This window comes from Petaurus breviceps, unplaced genomic scaffold (assembly GCF_028583685.1).
Source record: "Petaurus breviceps papuanus isolate PSGF00001 unplaced genomic scaffold, PetGlider_PUasm1.0 90825, whole genome shotgun sequence".
In the NCBI taxonomy this organism is placed as follows: Eukaryota; Metazoa; Chordata; class Mammalia; order Diprotodontia; family Petauridae; genus Petaurus; species Petaurus breviceps.
Window position 1 is genome coordinate 18,412,231 of NW_027187353.1, and position 21,229 is coordinate 18,433,459.

At 43.7% G+C, this 21,229-nt stretch overlaps 1 protein-coding gene across 1 annotated transcript in view; it reads right to left on the bottom strand.

Moving 5' to 3' along the window:
* SCAPER (S-phase cyclin A associated protein in the ER) overlaps positions 1-16,096 on the bottom strand; it is a 405,066-nt gene extending 388,970 nt beyond the window's left edge. The window contains exons 1-2 of the mRNA XM_069071423.1: positions 15,989-16,096; positions 11,018-11,092 (exon numbers count right to left, since the gene is read on the bottom strand). Coding sequence (XP_068927524.1) covers positions 11,018-11,080 — 63 coding nt within the window. The 5' untranslated portion in view covers positions 11,081-11,092; positions 15,989-16,096. The remainder of the gene's footprint in view (positions 1-11,017; positions 11,093-15,988) is intronic.
* Positions 16,097-21,229: the final 5,133 nt, after the last annotated feature.

The window sequence follows — 21,229 nt, forward strand, 5'->3', positions numbered from 1 at the left end:
TGTATCCTCTTTGCTTATATTTTATTTAACATGCTATATTAATATTTATCAGTACCATAACTGTGTCATTGGAAAAATTGGTGATGTATTATCTTTATTAGAAAGTTTATGTAAGAAAGAAATTATTTGTTCCTTAAATATGTAATTATAGAGTTCACTTCTAAATTCATTTGTTCTAGGATTGTTTTCTTTCTCTTTGAGAGACATTTATTCCTAGCCCAACTGTTCTTCCCAATAATGAATTGACAGTCTACATTCCATTGCATTAATCCAGGTAATTTATATCTTATAATTATTCAGCCACTTTATTTAAGTTTTTAGTTTTGTCAACATATAATTGGTTATAATATTTTCTTATAATTTTGTTTTCTCTCCATTTGCTATCAATTCCTCAATTTTGATTTCGGTAATTTGGTTTTCCTCTCTTTTTTATTTTTAAATCAAATTAGCTGATATATTATCTACCTTACTGGTCTTGTAACTTGGTGTTGTTGATTTTTATTTCTGGGCAGCAGTTTTCTAATCTCAAAATAAGGACGTTAGAATGGATGAACTCTAAGGCCCTTTCTAGGCCTAAATCTACGACACTGATGTCTACTTGTAAAAGGTAAAGGTCTGACTGTACAAAGACAGCGGACCTGGAAATGACTCCCACAATGGGAAGGAGGCGCTCCTTATCTCTTAAGATGCAGTCAATTTCATTATTTGTTGTTTGCCATTCCAAACATCTCCCAACTCTCCTCTTGAAGAAAGTACCCATGGCATATAGGCATAGGCTTCTGTAATAGTCACAAAATTTGAAGACCCCTTAGTAATGACAAGCTAAACAGGTACTTAGCACTTAGTGTCAAGCTAATTATATCAAGCCTCTGTTAAAGAAACTGAAGGCATGAATCCCTGTTGCTGACATAACAGGAAGGGGCTGAACAGGAAGGAGTTAATACCGTATATGAGAAAAAGCTCCAGCTAAGAGAGTCAGAATTTCTTAGGGTAAGCATCGTGGAGACAGAGCAGCGACTGCTGGGGGGAGAGAGAGACAGAGAGAGACAAAGAGAGAGGATTTCTCTCAGCAAGCATCTAGAGGCTGGGCTGCTACTGCTGGACTGAAGAGTGAACTAAGAATTGAGAAGAACTGAGAAGAGAAGTGAAAATTGAGAACTGAGACAGACTTTCTTGGAGCAAGCCGAGTGGAGGCTGGATAAAGTGATTTTGATTTTGAGAACAGAACTTGTGGTGGTGGAGCTTCTTCTGAGAGCCAGCCAGACTCCTGCTGGGGGCTTCCAAGAACCAGCTGAGCTGCTGAAGACTTCCGAGGGCCAGCTGGAGCTGCCAGAGGAAGCATAACTGTGGTGTCAATACTTTGTCTGTTTTGGGTCTATGTTGATTTCATAGGCAGAAAGGGAACTGAGATGATAGTACCAACCATGTGTGTGAATACTGTTATAATTCAGCTAAGCCGGATGTGTGTGGATATTGTTGTAGCTCTGTTAAGTTTTCTTTTTCCAGGAACAGCAACTATGAAGGACTTGAGGTGGACTGGACACTGTGAGCTTCAGTGTGGAACAGGAACTGCATAGAAAGCTGGACGAGGAACTGGGAGCTGACTGCCTTTGAACCCAGATTACAATTTGGTGGATTCAGGTAGGAGCTGGGACCATGGAAGATTACAATTTGGTGGATTCAGGTAGGAGCTGGGACCATGGAAGCTGAAAGCCTGCCTCAAGTCAAGATGAAAAGACCTCTCCATGGGTACTGAGTAGTGACTGATGAAATTGTAACTTACTTGTGACCTAGGGGTGGATGGCTTTTGTATTTTCCACTATCCCTTAAGAGATATACCCTTAAGAGGGTACTAAGTAGTGACTGATGAAATTGTAACTTAATTGCATCCCATGGGTGGAGGACTTTGACTTTTGTCCTCAATGATTGAATTAAGAACTTTGTAATTGACTAAATGAATGTACTTTGCTTAAAACTATGTGGCCACTTTAGTGATAAGTTATTATGTCACTGTGAATGCTGTACCTTGATTTTCTGTGAATGTTTTGCTTTGATCTGTTACTGAATAGAGAGCTCACTATACCGTGTAATCAGAACCTTGAAAAGCTGTTCACGGCAGCAGTCCTCTGGAAAGCTGCTCGTGCTTGGCTTTACAGCTTCTTCGTAATCTATAAACATAGACATATTTTCAGTCATCCTCCCCTACCTTACCTTTCCATTAAAGTTTCCAAGTACAGAAGTATATAGTAATTAAATTGGGAAGGTCTTACTGAGTTGTCTGTAGAATTTCTATACCTGCTCAACCTCTGCAACTGGTGAATTAGCAGTAACTATCTTCACAGGAGACAAGCTTACACAACTTCATCATAAACAATGCAATACTAGATGACTGAGAGTCCCATAAAATTAGGTTTCTTGTTGCCTCTGGATATGCAATTCAGTTAAATGAATATTAAGTAAGTTCAGCACTGAGTATACACAAGGACAAATAAAGCAGCTGGTGCCTCCTCTCCACCAGGATAAAATAAAGCCAGTTTCCAACTATTCCTCTACTTGCATTGTGGGGGGCCCTTCAAGCCGTCTCTCCTTCCATTCAGCTGCAACCTCCATTTTTCTTCAAATTTTCTAAGATTCACTTCCTCCAACAGTTTGTTGGCCCATTCAGGTGGTGGCCAAGGATCTCCCATGGAGGATGCCAGCAGAAAAGCTACTGTTTCTAGACAATCTGAAATTTCTGTCACTTTTAGTACTTTCTGTTCACCCCCACCCCACCCCCCATTACTATCGCTGTGGGTCATTTTGTATGCCACAGCCAAATAATTCATTCCCCAAGGGCCAGACTACTCACAATGAACTGTTCCTTACATATTTAGCTAGGCTGGTCCTCAGGAGGCAGACAGTCTCTTGCTGAGACCATCATACCCATCATACCCTTTCCGGTACAACAGACCCTGTCCCAAAGGAATTCTATTTTCCCTTCTGAACCCATCCCTCCTCTAAAGTGTCCGCTTTCCTTCCAGGATGCTGCCGTCTCCTCAGTCACCAAGGCTGACAGTTGTGAGGATGTCTCCCTCTCCCTCAACCCCAACCATCTTGTCAATCCTATGCCCATGTCGTCCCCTTCTTGCTACTCTTGTTCAAGGCTTAAGACTAGCATACAATCCAATCTCCCTTCCAGTGCCTTCTGAACAAAGATAATTCTGCTTAGGCATGGGTCTATTCCCATCATTACCTTCTCAAAAATCTGCTATTCCTTTTTAGATAAAGACAAATTCCTTAGCCTGGAATTCAAGGCCCTCTACAACCTGCCTCCAGTATACTTCACTCCTCTTCATGATCTCACCTAGAAAAGTGGGGTCAGATGACCTGGGTTCAGACTCAAACTCCTACTGACGAGCGATGTGAGTTCTCTCCTAGTAGAGGCTCTGTTTCTTTATTTGTAAATGAGGTGGCTGGTGTAGATCAGAGGTGTCAAACACAAAATATAACTAAGAAATTTTTAACAAATAAGAATAAAATAGAACAAAGAAATATTCATATGTAGTTTTCTAAGTCACTATATGACTAGCCCAAAGGGATCCTTAGGTATGGTTTAGTGGTCTGTTACTAACTGGATTTGACAGCACTGGTCTAGAAGATCTATACAGTCCCTTTCCAACTCAAAATCTATCATCCTATGAACTCTCCATTTTAGCCCAAGTGGACTAAGAGCTGCCTTTTGAATCTGAGATCCCATCTCCTACTTCTGCATTGTCCATGCTTGAAATACACTTTTTCTTCATCAAATCCTAAGAAGCTGCTCAACTTAGGTACCACTTCCTCCAGGAAGAATTCCCTAGTCTCCATCTCCCCCATTTGTCAGTCTCTGTCCCTTAACAAACTGCCCTGTATTACATTTACCCACATACATGCTAAATCCCACACCCCCATCATTTGCCTAATGAGATACCACTGGTATGCTTATTCTCAAGTATTAAGACAGTATACCAATTATGGCTTCGCAAAAACAAAATGAACTGTCTCATGAGAGAATGAATTATCCACCACTGGAAGCATTCACACAGAGGCAAGAGAATAATCTGTCAGGAACGTAGACTCTCTCATAGAAGAAATGCCTGCATTGGGCAGGCATTTGTACTACTTGACCAAGATCCCTCTCAACTTCGAAGATTCTACCTCATCTTTCACAGTCTAAACAGCCTAGTATGTAACAGGTCATCTAGCTTACTGCTGAGAAGGATAAAAAAACTAAAATGAAAAGCTGACCAGAAAGCCCACCATCAGAGAAGTGTTCAACAATCTAGGATCCAAAGTCCTTGCCTGGTAATACAAAGAGAAAAATCTGGGAAACAGATTGCAAGTGACATGACACAAGAAGGCAGCTACTGCTTTTAAACATGTAATATGGTCCTATTCATCTTCTTCCAAACCAGAGTTTCAAGAGAAACAAAATTTTTACATTTAATAATGTTATAAAGGGGAAAACAATACAGAATAATAAAAAGGCCAAATAAGCAAAATAATAAAATGTGGAGAAAGGAGTAAGGTGTAAGAAGACTCCAAAGGCAGGAAGGGTTCAGGTTATAAAGAGATTTAAATGCCAAACAAAGGAATTTATATTTGATCCTGGGGCTCATTAGCAAAGGGGTGACATACTCAGTCCTATATGTTAGAAAAATCAGGCTGACAGTTAAGTGGAGGACGGAGGAGTGGGGAAGAGACTCTAGGCTGGGAGGTCAGTTAGGAAGCCACTGCAATAGCCCAGGCAAGAGATGACAAGAGCCTGCATCACTGAGGTGGCTATGTGAGTAGACAGAAGGGAATATAATAGGAGATGATATGAAGGTAGAAACGACAAGTCTTGGTAACAAATTGGATATGTCGACTGTGAACCTGAGGTTGTGAGTCTGGGTAACTGGGAACACCCCAGTAATTTGTTCATCTGCCTTCTTGGGACCTTCTGGGGAGTAATACAGATAAGGAGACATAGAAGGAGTGATCAAACAAGCAGTGGAAAACAGGAGAGATGAATGTCATGACAACCCAGAGAGTGGAGTATTTGAGAGAAAAGGGGAAGCCAACAGGATCAGATGGAGCAGAGAGCTGAAAAAGGACAAGGACTGGAAAAAGACCATGTGATCAGAGATCACCAGTACCTTTAGAGTGAACACATTCAGGTAAGGGGTGAGGTAAGAAGCCATACTGTCAAAGGTTGAGGAGTAAGAGAAGTAGAAGCAGTGGGTGAGTGTCGACAGCTTTTTTCTAAAAGTTTAGCTGAGGAAGGGAGGAGATAAACACTGACCGCTTGAGGGGACAGTATGGTCTAGTAAGGATGGCGAAACCTGGATATGTCTGAAGGTAAGAGGGAAAGGAAACAGGAGAAAGAGACTGAAGATTAAAAGAAGAGATAACTGAGGAGATGATCTGCTGGAAAAAATGGGAGGAGAGAGGAGGAAAAGCTATTTGAGGAAGAGAAACAGTAACAAAGTAGGAATGAGAACAGATGAGAAAAAACAACGACTTGTCCAACTTGAAATCTTAGGAGAGAAAAAGAGGGGAGTTATCTTGAGCATAGAACAGAATGCTAACAATACAAACAAAAGTGATTCATCCCAAGAAAGAACGGATGGGCCAAGCTAAAGAGATCCATGCGATGGCACAAGGAACTCAGGGACCAGCTAAGGTTTTAAAACATGTCCAAGTAACTCAGAACTATAAAGGAGTTAAGTGCCGCTCTGACTGATGAGGCCCTGCAAGTGATTAACGGACTGACACTGACCTGGAGGGGTCTCCACAGGGCTCTGCCCTGGACCCTGCTCTGTTAGATGTTTTTTATGAATGGCTTAGATGAAGGCAAAGATAGCATGCTTATAAAACCCACACAGGAACCAGGGATCATGTTGAAGATACAAAATGCTACAACAGGATGAAACCATGGGGTTAATAAAACAAGATTAAATTTAACAGAAATGAAGGTAAGATCCCCAGAAGGCAAATGAACAAATTAGGGGAGAGTTCATGTTAAAAAGACCTGAGAGTTGTAGTGGTCTTTTTTAAATGCTCAGTATGAGTCAACATTATGATCTGTCTGTCAAAAGAGCTAATGCAGCCTAAGGGGGCATTAACAGAAGTCTGCAATGAGAGAGTTTACAGTCTCCCTCACTGTTCTCTCCCCTAAATGGAATGCTAAACTGTGTTCAGACCACAGTTTGGAGAGGACAATAACAAACTAGAACACATGAACAGGAGATCTAGGGCTAGGTTTCTATGTGGGTCCCAGAGAGAGCAGTTGGCAGGAGAAAGCTCCCAGTGAATCCCTGAACAGAGTGAGGAGGGTAGGGACAGAAGCAGAATCTTCAAATACAGACAGGGTAACCAGTAAAAGTTTGGCCTCTGAAAGTCCTCCCAAACCAAGCTTCCTGCAAGGAAACTGGTCAATGGAGAATAATTGACCTTCAGAGGCAATGTTCCCCATCCCTGGAGGTCTCAAAGCAGAAGTGTGACTGGTCAAGGATCTTTGCAGAAGAGATCCCTGCTCAGGCCTAGCATGGACTCAGTGACATCCAAGGCCCTTTCCCACTCTTTGCAATGCTAGGATCCTATGAAGAAACAGGGATGCAATCTTTCTAGTTCCTCATGCTAAACCGAGTGCTGAGCAATTTCCTTCTCTTAGGAATGACTTTCCAAAGCAGCAGGAGTTTGTACACCTTCCTTCAGCAACTCAAACTCCCATTCCCCCAACTCCTTCCCTCTTCTCAGCTCCCAGATTCATGTCAGATGCTACTATATTGTAGGCAAATAGTTTCCAAGCTACAATCAGTCTTTCAAAAGGCATTAGTTAAGTCCCTGTTATGTGCCTAGCACTATTAAGCACGGGATATACAAAGAAAGACAAAAACCAGTCCCTGCTGTCAACGTGAACGCAACGGAGACAGCATGCACACACCTACGTACAAACCAGCTCTTACAGAATACACGGGAGATAACAAGGAGAGGGGAGGCTCTAGAATAAAGGTACTGGGCAAGGCTTCATGGAGGAGGCAGGACCAGAGTTCAGACTGAGCCCACTGTTTACCACACTAAACTCTAACACGAGCTCTAACAAACCAGGCTTTCGTGTCTTCAACAGTAAAAGAGAGAGAATACTTGTACTACCTCCCCCACAGGCTTGTTGTGGAGAAAATGCTGAGAAAGCCTTAAACCACTAAAAAAGGAAAATTATAAAGCATTTTGCAAGAAAAATTTTTATTTAAATTCAATGAAGTAAAAACAAAGAAATTTTTCAATGTGAGATCCCACATAACAAAGGAGTTCAACTTATTTTGTTTCAAAATCTTTGCAAGATTTCCTCCCTCCATTCAAGTCCTGCTCACGTCAATGAGGTGACCCCGATTTCTCAAATACAAGACCTGGCAGATTCCACTAAGCTGGCATGGTTCCAAGCTGGAAAGGTCCAGAGATGAACACTACATCTACTGTCAGAGGACAAGTTAAGTTCCAAGAAGCTAATCACCAAGCCAGCCTCATCACCAGGAATTTTCCAGGCACAGCAACTCTAAAAGATCAACTAAGGGGCAAAGGGGCTGCAATCTGTATCAAGGAGGGATTAACCCACACTGACAAAAATCATAGTGCTAGTTTGAAGTTTTACAAAGAGACTCTCTCCCACAATCCAAAGGATATTTTGGACTATGCAGCACCAAAGATTTTTTTTTAAAGCATAGACTATTTTTTTCTTTCAATTTAAGAGCTGTTTTTCAGGTAGGGATTTCCAGATCTCCTACAGATTCACTCTTTCCCCCAGACTACCAGGCTCACTTTCTCCTCCTGAGTTTGTCCTGCTCCCTGTAGACTCCTCCACAGACCTGGGCACTATTTCTATCATGCAAATAGCCTTCTTTCCTCCAAGCCCTCCCAACCCCACACCCCCAGAACAGAAAGCACTTTTAGCTCCTTAAAGAATCACAATGAATGAAAAGCTTTCCTAAGGAGATACTAACCCAGAGGTCACTTGTTACACCAAAAACAGTACTGAGCTAAGAGTCAGGGGGTCACGGTCTAAATCACCCGCCTAGCAGCAACATCCTCTTCAACCCCAAGGATGCAAAACTCCCTCCCTCCAGAGCAATATTTTTCATGTGATTATTAAGGTATGAGGAGATTCAGTAGCCAGGCGTAGACTACTGTCTAAAATCATCTGCAGCTGGTAGTGGGAGAATTTGGGGAGAGGAGGGGGAATATTGAAAATACTGTCAGACAGGATAGATATGTGCCAAGTTTTACTGATATGCTTTTTTTCTCCTTTTAAAATCTGTTACAGATGATAGCTAAATATATAGAAGAGAGGGGAAGGATATATAAGGAAATGAATGTGATATGAAAACAAAATACGTCAATAAAAAATAAGACAAAATTTTAAAATAAAGTAACCTGCATGCATATGGCTTTTTTTAGTGACTAACCCTGAGTGATGTAGGGGATGATGAGGCAGAAATCAAATGTGTGTAGAAGAATTTTAGGGTAGCAAGGTATCATGTTGGCTTCCCAGTTTGGTCAAGATAGATGTTGCTTATAAATCAATTAATATGCTAATGCTAAGACACTGAAGTGGAGAACAGATAAAGCTTCCAGGGAGAGAAGTCCTTCAAGGCATAAGACAAAGGAGACAACGCAGTCTGTGAAGGATCTGGTCATCATGGCAGGTCATGAAGTCAAAGGGCCAGACAAGCTTCAGACAGGTCTCAGGGGGAGCCAGTATCAATCAGGTAACTTCTGGAAACATTGAACATGCTTTTTCATAGAGACACAGATCTACACACCTGTGTGTATATTCAGATATATAAATGTATCACACAACTCTTATCACATGTATAAATATATACCTATATGTAATCTATTTACACATATGTGTAAGTACACCGTAACTTTCTTCTTCCTGTATAAAAGCCCCCTCCCTAAGATTATGTTGGCTCATGTGAATGGGACAGGGGTGCACTGAAAGAGAAGCTGGCAGCACCCAGAAGCAGGCAATAAGGCTGAGGTACAGGAAACTATAGAGAAGGTACAACAGGGAATCCAGCTGAAGACTGGTTCGAAGTTTAGGCCAGTACAAGGGAGCAGAGCAGGACAGGTTCCCCCTTAGAACAGACCAAGCTGTGATCTGTGGACTCCTCAGGGTCCTAGAAAATATCTTCTCACAAGGGAATGAATCGCACTAGCTGGATCTCAAAGGTTCCCTCCCAGCAACATGTCTATGACGTACCCATTTCAGACAGCTCGCTAGTAAGAATGTTGGTTGGGAACCATAGTGAATGCCTAAGGAATACACTGGACAACATGACAGATTATCTGGCAGCACCAAAGTCCATTATTGGTAACATACACATTTATTCCACTAATAATTTAACTAGGTGTATTTTAACCCTTAAAGTTGCCTACAGTAGAGGGGGGTAGCTCTCCAAGCTTTGGAATCCTCAGGCACCTTCCCAGTAAATAAGAATGACAAAGAATGAGGAGAGCACAACAAAGACACAGAACTGTATCTTGTCACACCACACCCACAGCCTCCCAGGGCCTGTGTCACTGGAGACCTCCAGAGAAACACCAGCTGTGACCAAGGCCCAGAGAAACCCTCCATCCTGCCCAGGGCTCACTGAACGGCTTTGAATTTACAGAGCACTTTTCTCCAAGAAAGCCTCACAAACAGGACAGCAAGCTTTAAAGAGCCCTAAGAACAAGGAATTTTTAAGGATTAGTTATAAAACATTCATAACAAAGTAACAGTAGACATTATTCACATATGTACACAAATATGTGAATGCTAATTATGCATGTGTGTGTATGTGTGTGAGTGGCAGCTAGGGGGCACAGGGGACAGAGATTCAGATTTGAAGTTAGGAAGACTTTAGTTCAAATCTGGCCTCAGTAAGTTACTAGCAGTGTGACTCTGGACAAGTCACTTAACCTCTCTAGGCTTCAGCTTCCTCATCCGTAAAATGGGATAATAATAGCACCTATCTCCCAAGGTTGTTGTGAGGATCACATGAGATAGTATTTGTAAAGTGTTTGGCAAACCTTAAACTCCTACATAAATGCTAATTATTATTTTAAAATATAATCAAATATTAAAAAATAAATATTTTATGGACAAGCAAACAGCCATTCATTTCTACTCCTCTCCCCAACACTCCAATGTCTATCGAATTTAGCTAAGCTGACTACCTGCTCTGGAATGGGTGACTTTGGAGGGGGTTGGATATCAGCCTTAGGTAGGCCACAGGCCACAAGTGCCACAGAGAACATTGGCAAGACAAAGGATGGCTAAAGCAGACAAGACTGAACGTGTCTGTAATCCAGTTACTTCAAGTATCCTTTCCCTTGTCTTTCATTTAGTAACAACAAAGTCTCAAATTTGTATGATATACATTCTACATATCATAAAGAGCTCTATAGGTTTCAAAGAACTTGTCTATATCTGACCTCACCTGACCTTCATAACAACCCTATGACACAGGCATATAACACTGTTACATGCTCCACTAAGAAAACCTGATAGACAATATTACAAACTTACAAAAAGAAAAGTTTGGAGAGTAATTTTTCTTTGTCTTACAAAAGGATTCATCATAGAATTATATTTAAATAGAAACTTCCCTCAAGTCTCTAAAATAGGATTCAGGTTACACAAACATACACACAAATGAACACAACCATCTAAAAGTAATCACCACCAACTAATTAATAATATACATCTTTGTTTACTTATAAAAAGAACTGTGAACCAAATATATTCACTGATCTTGATTTCATTACCAAAAAATTAAATATTTGGGGAATTTAGAAAATGTTCAAGAAACAGATTAAGTTTTACAAAAAAGGCAAGCCCAGCTAAAGTTTTAAAAACAACTTTAAAAATAACTTTTTAATTGCACAAGGCAAATAACCTTATTTTCAAATAAAATTAATTTACACAATTTTTAAAGACTGTTATTACTGCCTATAAGAGAGAATGACTTACCATCATTAAATAATTTTCTTCCACTTCAACAGGCTCACTTATCACATTTTTGGCTGAACCCATGGATTTTGATCTCTACAATAAAAAACAGCAGCAGTCATTAATGTCATCTTTTTTTTTGACACATTCAAAATAAAGCAATATTTTCTTCCAACATTAAAAAAACTGTTAAACAAAATCACTCCACTATTATATCAGTGAAAAAACATTATGACTCTTTACATAGGTAGCTAATGAACATTTCATGGAATTTAAGACATCCCAACAGGCTTTGGAAAACATCAAGTCCAATCCCCTCATTTTGTAGATGAGGAAACTAAGACCCAGAGAAACCAAACAACAGCTCATACTACTAGTTTAAGGGGAAGCTGGGACCAGAATACTTTTTCTGACAGTATAGTATTCTACCACACATTTCAATATTCTTAAAGCAAATCAGAATACCATTTTCTTAAAAAAAAAAAAAATCTGAGTTGAAATTATCAGTAATGCCAAAAATAACAAAACTAGGTTTTAAAAAAACATGTACCTGGGATGGCTAGGTGGCATAGTGAATAGAGCACCTGCCCTAGAGTCAGGAGGACCTGAGTTCAAATCTAGCCGCAGACACTTAACATTTACTAGCCATGTGACCTTGGGAAAGTCACTTAACCCCAATTGCCCTGCCTCCCCCTCCAAAAAAAAAATTTAGTTTAATTAAAAAAAAATGTGCCTGCCCCAAAAGTCACTACCTTTGACTCCCCCCAGGCCACTACTCAGCCCATCCCTCCCAAAGAAAGAGCAAGAAGGACCCATATGCACAAACATATAGATAGCATTTAAAACTCTTTTTTTTTGTAGTAACCAAGAATTAGAAATTAAGGGGTCCATCAACTGAGAAATGGGTGAACAAGTTATGATATATGAATGTTGCAGAATATCATTGTGTTATAAAAATAGTAAGTTTTCAGAGAGACCTGGGAAAACTTGTATGAGCTGATACAGAGTGAAACGAGCAGAAGCAGTGGGCAATTTATGTAATAATTATCCTGTAAAGACTTAAAATAATCAATTTGGTGATTGATCACGGTTTCAGAAGATGAATGATGAAAGCAGGTCACCCCCCTCCTGTCAGTGAAGGGATGGACTCAGGATACAAAATGAGACATTTTGGGACGTGGACAATTCAGGAAGATGTTTTGTTTGATCATGCAAAACGTTACTGTTAAAAGGGTTTTTCTTTTTTCCCCCAATGTGACTGAAGGGAGGAAGAATGAAAAACAACTTCTTGTTAATTGGACAAATAAACTAAACACTTTAAGGAAAGAAACATGCTACACACATAACGAAGAAAACTCCTATCAGAAATCAAAAATAGGGACAACAGAACAGGCAAGAATGTACTTTCTTTTCCCTAGATGAATTCTGACAATCAGTCTAGGAACAAAAAAGGAAAGCCATTAACACCACAACTCTCATAACTTCCCGATAATCTGTACCATACTTAGGTGACAAGCCCAGGGTTTTCTCCAAGTCCTTCACTTTGCTCTGCATTTCAGTCATTCTTCCTGGTGACCCAAGGGCACAGAAAGCCCGGCCCCTTAGAAGCAAGTTTGTCATCCATGCTCTCTGAGGTTACTAGCAGGACAGAGGGGGCTCGCACTAGCCATTCTTTCACCCAATATCTCAGGAAAGGTTGATTATATGCAAAGGCACATATACAACACTACTTGTTGTCAAAAAGAAAACAACAGACTAGATGTCAAGGAACCTGGATTCAAGCCAAAGTTCCAACACTTATTACCAACATGATCATGAGGGATTTTTCTCAGTTTCCTAATCTGCAAAATCAAACACCTGCCTTACAGAGCAGTCAGAAAGCATCCTCCCAGTCCCCCAGACTCACAGCTTGGGATCCTCTTGGGACTCCTTCCTCATCTTCCCTTCCACCCACCCCCATTAAATCTGTTGCCAAGACAGACCTAGTGTACCTTGTAACATGTCACACAGGCCCCTTTCCATCCTGATAAGGTCACCACCTGGGGCAGGGTCTCACCATCTCACACCTGCATTGCAGCAAGAACCTGTCAGTGGGTCTATCAGTCACAAGTCTGTCTTCACTCCAGCCCTCAGGATCTTCTACAGCAGGGGTCTGGCCATGTCAAATCATGACCCACCCCACCCCCTCCAGGGGCTCCCTGCCACCTCCAGGATCAAGCAGAAAATCCTGTTTGCTATTCAACTCTTTCCAAGCCTGCTGCCCTGACCTTCCAAGTCTTTCTTAACGTCCCTGCCACATACTCTATGATCCCAGTGGCATCCAGTGTAACATCCTTGATGTTCCATCCCCCCTTCCCAGCACCCCAGCCCCCAGGCACCGGCTCTTTCCCTCCAGGCTTCCCTGGTTTCCTTCAAGTTTCAGCTGAATCGTTGCCTTCAATAGGAAGCCTTTACCAAGCCCTTTTAATACCAGTGTCTTCCCTCACTTGATCACTGCCAACTTATCCTTCTGGGGCTTGTTTGCACATAGCTGTTTAAATGGCATCTCCCCCATCTGACAGGGAGCCACTGGAGGTCAGGGACAGTCACTAATATTTCTTTGTACCCCCCAGTGCTTAGCACAGAATCTGGCACATAGTAAGCACTAAATAAATGTTTATTGACTGACTTAGTGAACCTGAAGTCACTACATAAGTGTAAGTTATTGTAGATATTCGTTGTCATTACGGGAGACAAGACATGCACTGAAAAAAAAACATGGAGAGATGAAAATGGGAACGGCACAAAATCCTAAAAGACTTCAGCAGAAGGAAAGTCACTTCTGCAGGTAAAAGTTCCTATGCTCTTAAATTTTAACAATCAAGCTTGGTTCCAAAGAGAGGAGAGAAGGCAGCAACTCCCCTGGTACTTCCTTGTAAGAGTGGGGGACTAGCAGGGTGGAACACTGTATACATCATGCATTTTTATGTGCTGGAGACTTGTACTGATCTCGTGTTTGTTTTTTTTTTTCTTTTCTCCATCTTTCCTAGTCTTATGAAATTGTTTTCTTAAAAGAGAATGGGGGATGCGATGGCATTTATATGTAATTAAAAACAAAAGATATCAATAAAAAGTTATTTTAAAAACACAAGAGCTCTTCGGTAACAGATCCATGTTGCCCAATATTGGTACGGGCATCTCGGTCCTGGGCACAGTGTCACTTAATGCCTGTTGCCTGGGGGGAGGGGGAACGGGGTGACCACGGAGGCACAAAAGGTACTCTGCTCAATGCTGGGAGTGTAGAGAACTGGTCCAGACAAGGGCTGGCTTCACCCTGGCCAGCAATCAGTCTGATGAGAGGGAGCTGTTCAGTTCATCCCCTAACACTTCCAAAGAGCCAAGACTTCATCCAGAGAGCAGAATCTACCAACAAACAAGTCTTCAGGATCCCATGGCCAACACTGGGACTACAGGCCTCTCCAGACTTAGCTAGACCAGTCCTCAGACCACAGTACATCACTAGGTTGGCCACCTGGGAAGACCCTAACAGACTACATTCTGCTGTCAGAAACTTAAAGAGAACTCAGGATCCCACCACAATGGCTCATGTGGCAGAGGGCTCCTTGGAAGCTTTGAATGGAACAATAATCAGGAAGTATTTAATAAGTCCTGTGCTTGGCACCTTATCAGTGATAAGAAAGACTGCCTAAAAAAATCTCACAAAGCCCTGCACATAACAGGAGTAGGGATGCTTGAAAATGTGTGGCAAATGGCCTCGTCTAATACTGGTCAAAAGTAAGCTTGAGAAATGTCCTCCTTTATCCTCATCTTAACAGAGCTGGGCAGCTTCTCATGTCATTCAGGGCTCTGGGACGTTTTCGGTGCTGGTGGGTGCAAACAAGCTTCCACTGGGCACCTCCCGAGGAAGCGCGGGGCCTGCGCTGGGCAGCGCGCAGACAGGGGCTCCTGTGCCTCTCAGGGGACCTGTTTCGCAGCCCAGGAAAAGGAGGTTAAGCAGGACACCTCAATTAGCTAGCAAAGCATCCCTGATGTTCGGGTGAGCTCTGGGCCGGCCCGTCACTATCGCCCCTAACAACGAGGATGCAGAAGCCCCTGCCTCGGGCTCCTGGGGGTGGACAGTATGGCGGGGGGTCCTCGGGGCGGGACCCTAGTCCGGTCATGGCTGCCCGGGGCTCGGGGGCTCCCCGATGTTGGGGGCGACCCCAGGGTGCACTGGGTCCTCGGGCCCCAGGGAAGGGGACACCCCCCGCGGGGTGCCCACGCCTCACTGAGGCCTCAGGGAGCTCGGGAAGCCCCGGCGTAGAGGCAGGAGCACTCGAGTTCAAATCCAGCCTCAGACACGTCCTCACCGGATTACCCTGCCCAAGTCACTTCACCTCTCCCTGCCTCATGTTCCTCATCTGTAAAATGGGGGGACGGCTCCTGGCAACCCCCGGCGGGTACTGGGGCTGCAGCCTGGCCACGAGGACTCTCTAGGGGCCCCGCACCGGAGCACCCCCGCCGGGCTCCTGGGGCTGGGGCCGCGCAAACGCCCGGCAGCGAGGAGGGGCCAGGGTGCCGGGAGGGCGTGACTCCCCGGGGTCTGACAGGCCGCGCCAACCCCCTCCCGGCCCGGCTCGGACCTCCTGGAGGCGCGGGGCAGACACGTGGCACTGACAGCAGCCCGCCCCCTCCCCCGCTCGGGGAGGGGGCCTCCCCTCAGGCCAGGCTGGGGAGGGGGGACGCGGAGTGACCCCTCCCTCCACGCCTCCGCTTCTCGCCCCGCTCCCCCATCGGTCACCCCGCCCCTCGGCCTTGACCCGCCCCGGGGGTCTCTGGAGCCGAGCCCGGCGGCGGGGGCGGGCCCGGGGGGAGGGGAGCACCCCGCCGCCATCTTGTCCCCTCAGCCGCGGGAGGCTGTCACCGGCCGCCTGCCACGCCCCGCGGTCCCCCGCCCCGCGCCCCTCTGCCCCCCGCGCCTCCCTGGCCCGCGCGCCCCTGCGGGACACTCACCCCCGGCCCGCCGACCGCCCGCCCTCCTGACTTCCAGCCAGGCTGTACGTGCCGGGGCCGCCTCCTAGCGTCCCGCCGGGGTGGGGGCGGGGCGAGGACGGGGAGGGGCGGAGCGCGGGCGGAGCGCGGGCGGGGCCTCCTGGCGTGCTCACGTGATGTGGCCGCAGGGCGCAGGCGCGGCGGCCTGCTGCCCTAGTCTGCAGAGCCGGCCGGCGTGGCGGGCGCCGGGGGCGGTGCGGGGTGGACGTGCGCGTGCGCTCGGGAGCCCCGGGCTGCCCTTGGAGCCACGCTCGGCTTGGTAGCTTTCCCGCCTTTCCCCTGCGAGGAGTGTGGAACACGTGCCGGGCCAAGCGCAGACGGGCCAATGACGGGAGACAGTTTAAAGAAAATCACGTGAAGTCGAGGCGGCCGCACTGATTGAGGGCCTGCTGTGTCCCAGGCCTCGGCATCCGTAGACCCGCGGTTAAGACCCGACGCACCGATGCAGTGGCTCCTAGCTTCGAGCCCCGGTTGGCACATAGTGGGCCCCCCATGAGTGTCCCCTGGGTTATGAACAAATGATTACACGTATGGAAAGCTTCCCAAAGCAAGATAGCTCCCTCCTATCTGACCTCAAGTCAATCAGCTGTTACTGTCCTTTAACTCTGAGCCCCAGGTTTGGGAAGTGGGCGATGCCTGCCCTCCCCCCAGGGGGGCATGGGTGGTGGGAGCGCAAGGCAAGAGGGGAAGAGGTGAAAAGCCAAGGAAGAACCTTTCATCCGCAGTGTCACTAACGTTGGAGCACCCGTTATTTTACAAATAAACACAAACTGCACACAGCAAGGTGTGAGGGATCAGGGGCCCAGTCCACCAACAGGTCTTAACAGGCAAGAGTTGGTTGTCAGGAAGTCCAGCACGCAATACGTGTGATGACTTGTTTACAATACAATATGGTTTGGTCACATGACATAAAATTGCATCATCAGATTTTTCATAAAGAAAAACCCCGCAAATTTGCAGTAAATTATTAAATTTAAGATGCATCTTTTTTAAAATTTAGATATTTTTTAAAATGACACAAATTTAAAAAAAGAAAAACATTAAAAGGTTAAAGAAAGCAGATTTCCAGGGGAGCACTGAGTAATTTTTTTAAGCTGGTGGTAGGCCAGATAAGCCTGGGAACCTCTGATGTAAGGGATACAAGGATGTATAAGACTCCACCCCCACTTTCAAAGAGCTTACAGGACACATAGGGATAGTATATAGGAAGCAGATAATCTGTTACCCCAGGTTCCAAGGTCTACACCCCCTCAAACCATAACCCACAAGGAAAAAAGGAAGGAAAACGAAATAAACTATGTGTTTACTACGTGCCAGGCACTGTGCAAAGTACTTTATATTTGTTATCTCACTACAATGCTTAGGACATGTGTGCTGTTTTGTTGTTCAGTCATTTCTGTAATGTCTGATTCTTTGTGGCTTCCTTTTTTTTTTTTGAAGGAGGAGTGGTTTGCCATCTCCTTCTCCAACTCATTTTACAGAGGAGGAAATTGTAAACAGGGTTGTGTGACTTACCCAGGTCACACAGCTAGCACCTGTCCGTGGCCCAATTTGAACTCAGGGAGATGAGTCTTCCTGACTCCAAGGCTGGCACTCTATCCATTGTACCACATAGCTACTCCAGGGACTGTTATTATCTTCATTTTACAGTTGAGGAAACTGAGGCAGACAGAGGTTAAAGTGACTTGGTCAGGGTCACACAGCTAGTTAAGCATCTAAAGCCTGATCTGAATTCAGGTCTTCCTGATTCCAAAGCCAGCACTCTGCTCACTGTGCCATGACTCTGAACTCCGTTTGATTAGCTGCCTCCAAGACTCAATTTGGAGGTTAAGTACTGAGAGAAATTACTGTTTTTCTATTATTAATAACCAATTATTCACAGGTTGGTTATTAGTAGGGTTTTTTCTCTTTCTATTTCCTCATTCAGACACCAGCCCTTGAAGTTTAGCTGAATTCACTGGCTGACAGTGAGATTGGTCTAACCCAGGGGTGAGGAAAACTGGGGCCTCAAGGTCACATGTGGCCTTTTAGGTCCTTGGGCAAGGTTTTTGGACTGAATCCAAGTTTTACAGAACAAATCCTTTTGTTAAGGGGATTTGTTCTGTGAAGTTTGGATTCAAAGGGTTGTACTTGAGGACCTAGAGGACCACATGAGGCCCAAGGGTTCCTGGAACCCTACAGGAACATTCTTGGGTGGAACTCCATCCAACTGGGAGAGCTTATTTCTGATTAAAGTGTAAAGAGAATCTAATCTGAGTGAATTTCCTCCCTAAAAAAGCATTAGACTCAAGCTCTCAGAACCCACCCCCATTGTTCAATTTAAATTGATGGGTGGAGATGGATCCCTTTGTCTAGACTGCCCCAGGTAGGGATAGCTGGAGACAGCTGAGTCTCATAGAGCCATAGAGCCATGGTTTCAGCTCAAAAAGCTAAGGCTTTCAACCCACCCCCTCATGTTCACCAATCAGGGTTGATCTCAGCATGTGGGGGGAGGGTTACCCAATTCTCTAAAGGTATTTAACTGTTCAATTATCTCGATGGTTCCTTTTTGGCTACTGAGAGAAAGCATTGATCATTAATTTAGTGATTATTTGCTAGCCAAATTAATATATTTATTACTAATTAACCCAAAACTCTGTCTCTTGGGCTCTTCTTTCATCTCAGTACATAAAATGTGTTTATTTTTACTAGCAAGCTAGGGAACCCAATTACTTCATTCCATATCAGTTCATATAAAATTTCCCATGCTTCTCTGAATTCTTCATATACAACATAATATTTTGTTACATTCATATTACCAAAATTGTATAGCCCTTCCCCAAAGAAAAGGAATCTACTTTGTTTTCTGTTTTTTTCAAACACACACAGAAGAAAGGTAGTATGGATATTTGGAAGTATATGAGAGCTGTCCTGTTATCAGACTTCCTTTAAAACACATCTTATCTAGATCTGCTTCTCCCAGGGTGGGAAAAATCTGAATCCTCCTTGTAAAGACCACCATGTAGAGGAGGGAAAGGAACAATTAGGCTGTTTCATCAAAGTAAACATCTGACAGGGGTTAACAAAAGCTCAATGTACATCTGGAAGTGTCTGAAGCAAAATTCTGCAGCTATAATGCAAAGCTGGTGGTAAATGGAAAGGAAACATCTGAAAAGCTGAGAGTGACTTTTAGGCTTAAGTCTGCTGCATTCCTGAATCTGAGATCATCACCAACATCCCAGAACAGATATTTCTTCCCTGAAGAAATAGACCTTTAAAATAGAAACATTACCAAAAGATGAGAATCACTAATATTGACTTGTCCTTTGGTAAGGACCTATTTTTTTTTTTTGGCTTTTTGGAGGGCGACTGGGGTTAAGTGACTTGCCCAAAGTCACACAGCTAGTATGTCAAGTGTCTGAGGTCAAATTTGAACTCAGCTCCTCCTGAGTCCAGGGCCAGTGCTCAATTTACTGAACCACTTAGCTGCCCCCTAAGGATGTGCTTTTAATGCTTCTGTGGATGAGTGGGTTTGAAGTGTAGGATTTGAGGAATAAGATTACTTTCATAGCTTGAGCCCCCAGAGCTGATCATCTGAGATGAAAGAAAATTCTCTGCTCTTTGTCTGAGATACAACCTACCAGCTTTAAGTAAATTCCAAGTTTCTCTGCTTAGAGAATAAAAAAGACAAAGGAAGAGAAATCAACCCTGCCTTTAAATATTTCTCCATTCCCCCCACCCCCACCCTGCCCTGCCCCGACCAAGCCATTTTCTATATACAATTTATAGGGTTCAATGGCAAAGTTAAAATTCTCAAATAAAAGACATAATTCCACAACAAAACAAAACATAGTTACAAAATTCAGGTAGAATTTCAGGTGACAGTTTTGATTCATCAAACAGAATAACAGTCACAACTTTTGGTACACCCTGAAATCAGAGTCCTAAAATCATTCAATCCCTCTTTAATCACTGCCTCCAAGCTTTCTTCTTTCAGCCTGGTCAAAGGCAATTCAAGAGACACTTCTATTAATTGAATTAATCAAAGATGTTTTCCTTCTGTTAGACTGATCTTTACCCTCATCACTCCAGGGAGCAGTTGTTCCTGATTAAACTTCTCCATTTAGAAACTGGTTATATCTTCAATAGGAATGATGTAAAAAGATTTCAATATGGGGCATTGGTTGGGAATCAAGGTTAAAGAAAGACTTATTAGGGTTTCTTGATTGTTGTGGTTTGGAGTGCTGGGAATGTAAGGGTACAGGAGGGGGTCTGCCTGGAAAGAATTCAAGCCTACATACCTTCTTTCAGTCAAAAATAGCAAAGTTTATTTGTAATACCAACAGGAGCAGGAGAAATTCTCTTTTTGGGGGGGTTTGTTTTTCGATTTTTTTTTTTGGAGGGCAATTGGGGTTATGTGACTTGCCCAAGGTCACAGGGCTAGTTTTTGTATTAAGTGTCTGAGGCTGGAAGAGTAGGAGAGATTCTTAGGGAATCTGATATTGTATGGCCAATGGTGGGGTGGGGTGAAGTGTTCTTAGTGAGTTTGCAAATTTGGTGAGGATGGGACTGATACTTATATACAAAAAGACTGAGAGAAGATTTGGATGGGATTAAAGAGTGGTAAATAGCCTGGGGTGGGCCAGGTTTGACAGTGAAAAGATCTAGATGGGATTAAGAAATATCAAGTAAGCTAATTAAGTAATCAAGGTGGGCTGGGGTGGGCCAAATACCTTAATTGAGATGCCAGGGTCTGGGTTGTTGAAGTGTATGGGAAAATTCAGGGTCCAGGTCCCATCACCCATCATTGTTCAGATTAGACTAAGGACTTCAGACTAAAGTGTTGTTCTAATATGATTTTGTAATATTTGTAACTTGCAATAATTGTGACATTTATGATATTGTAATAGTGACAGCAAGGTGGCCCAGTGGATACAGTGCTGAGACTAGGGTCAGGAAGACCTGAGTTCAAATTCAGCCTCAGACATTAACTAGCTGCTTGACCCCCAGACAAGTCACTTAACCCTGTTTGCCTCAGTTTCCTCATTGATAAAATGGAGATCATATCCAAAACGGCCATTGCAAGGATCGAATGAGTTAATAATTGTAAAGCACTTAGGACAGTACCTGGTACATAGTAAGTAGTTCGATATAAATGTCAGCTATTCTTATTAATATATAGACAAAAGAGAGAATATGGCAGGCTTCAGTTAGCTTCCACAA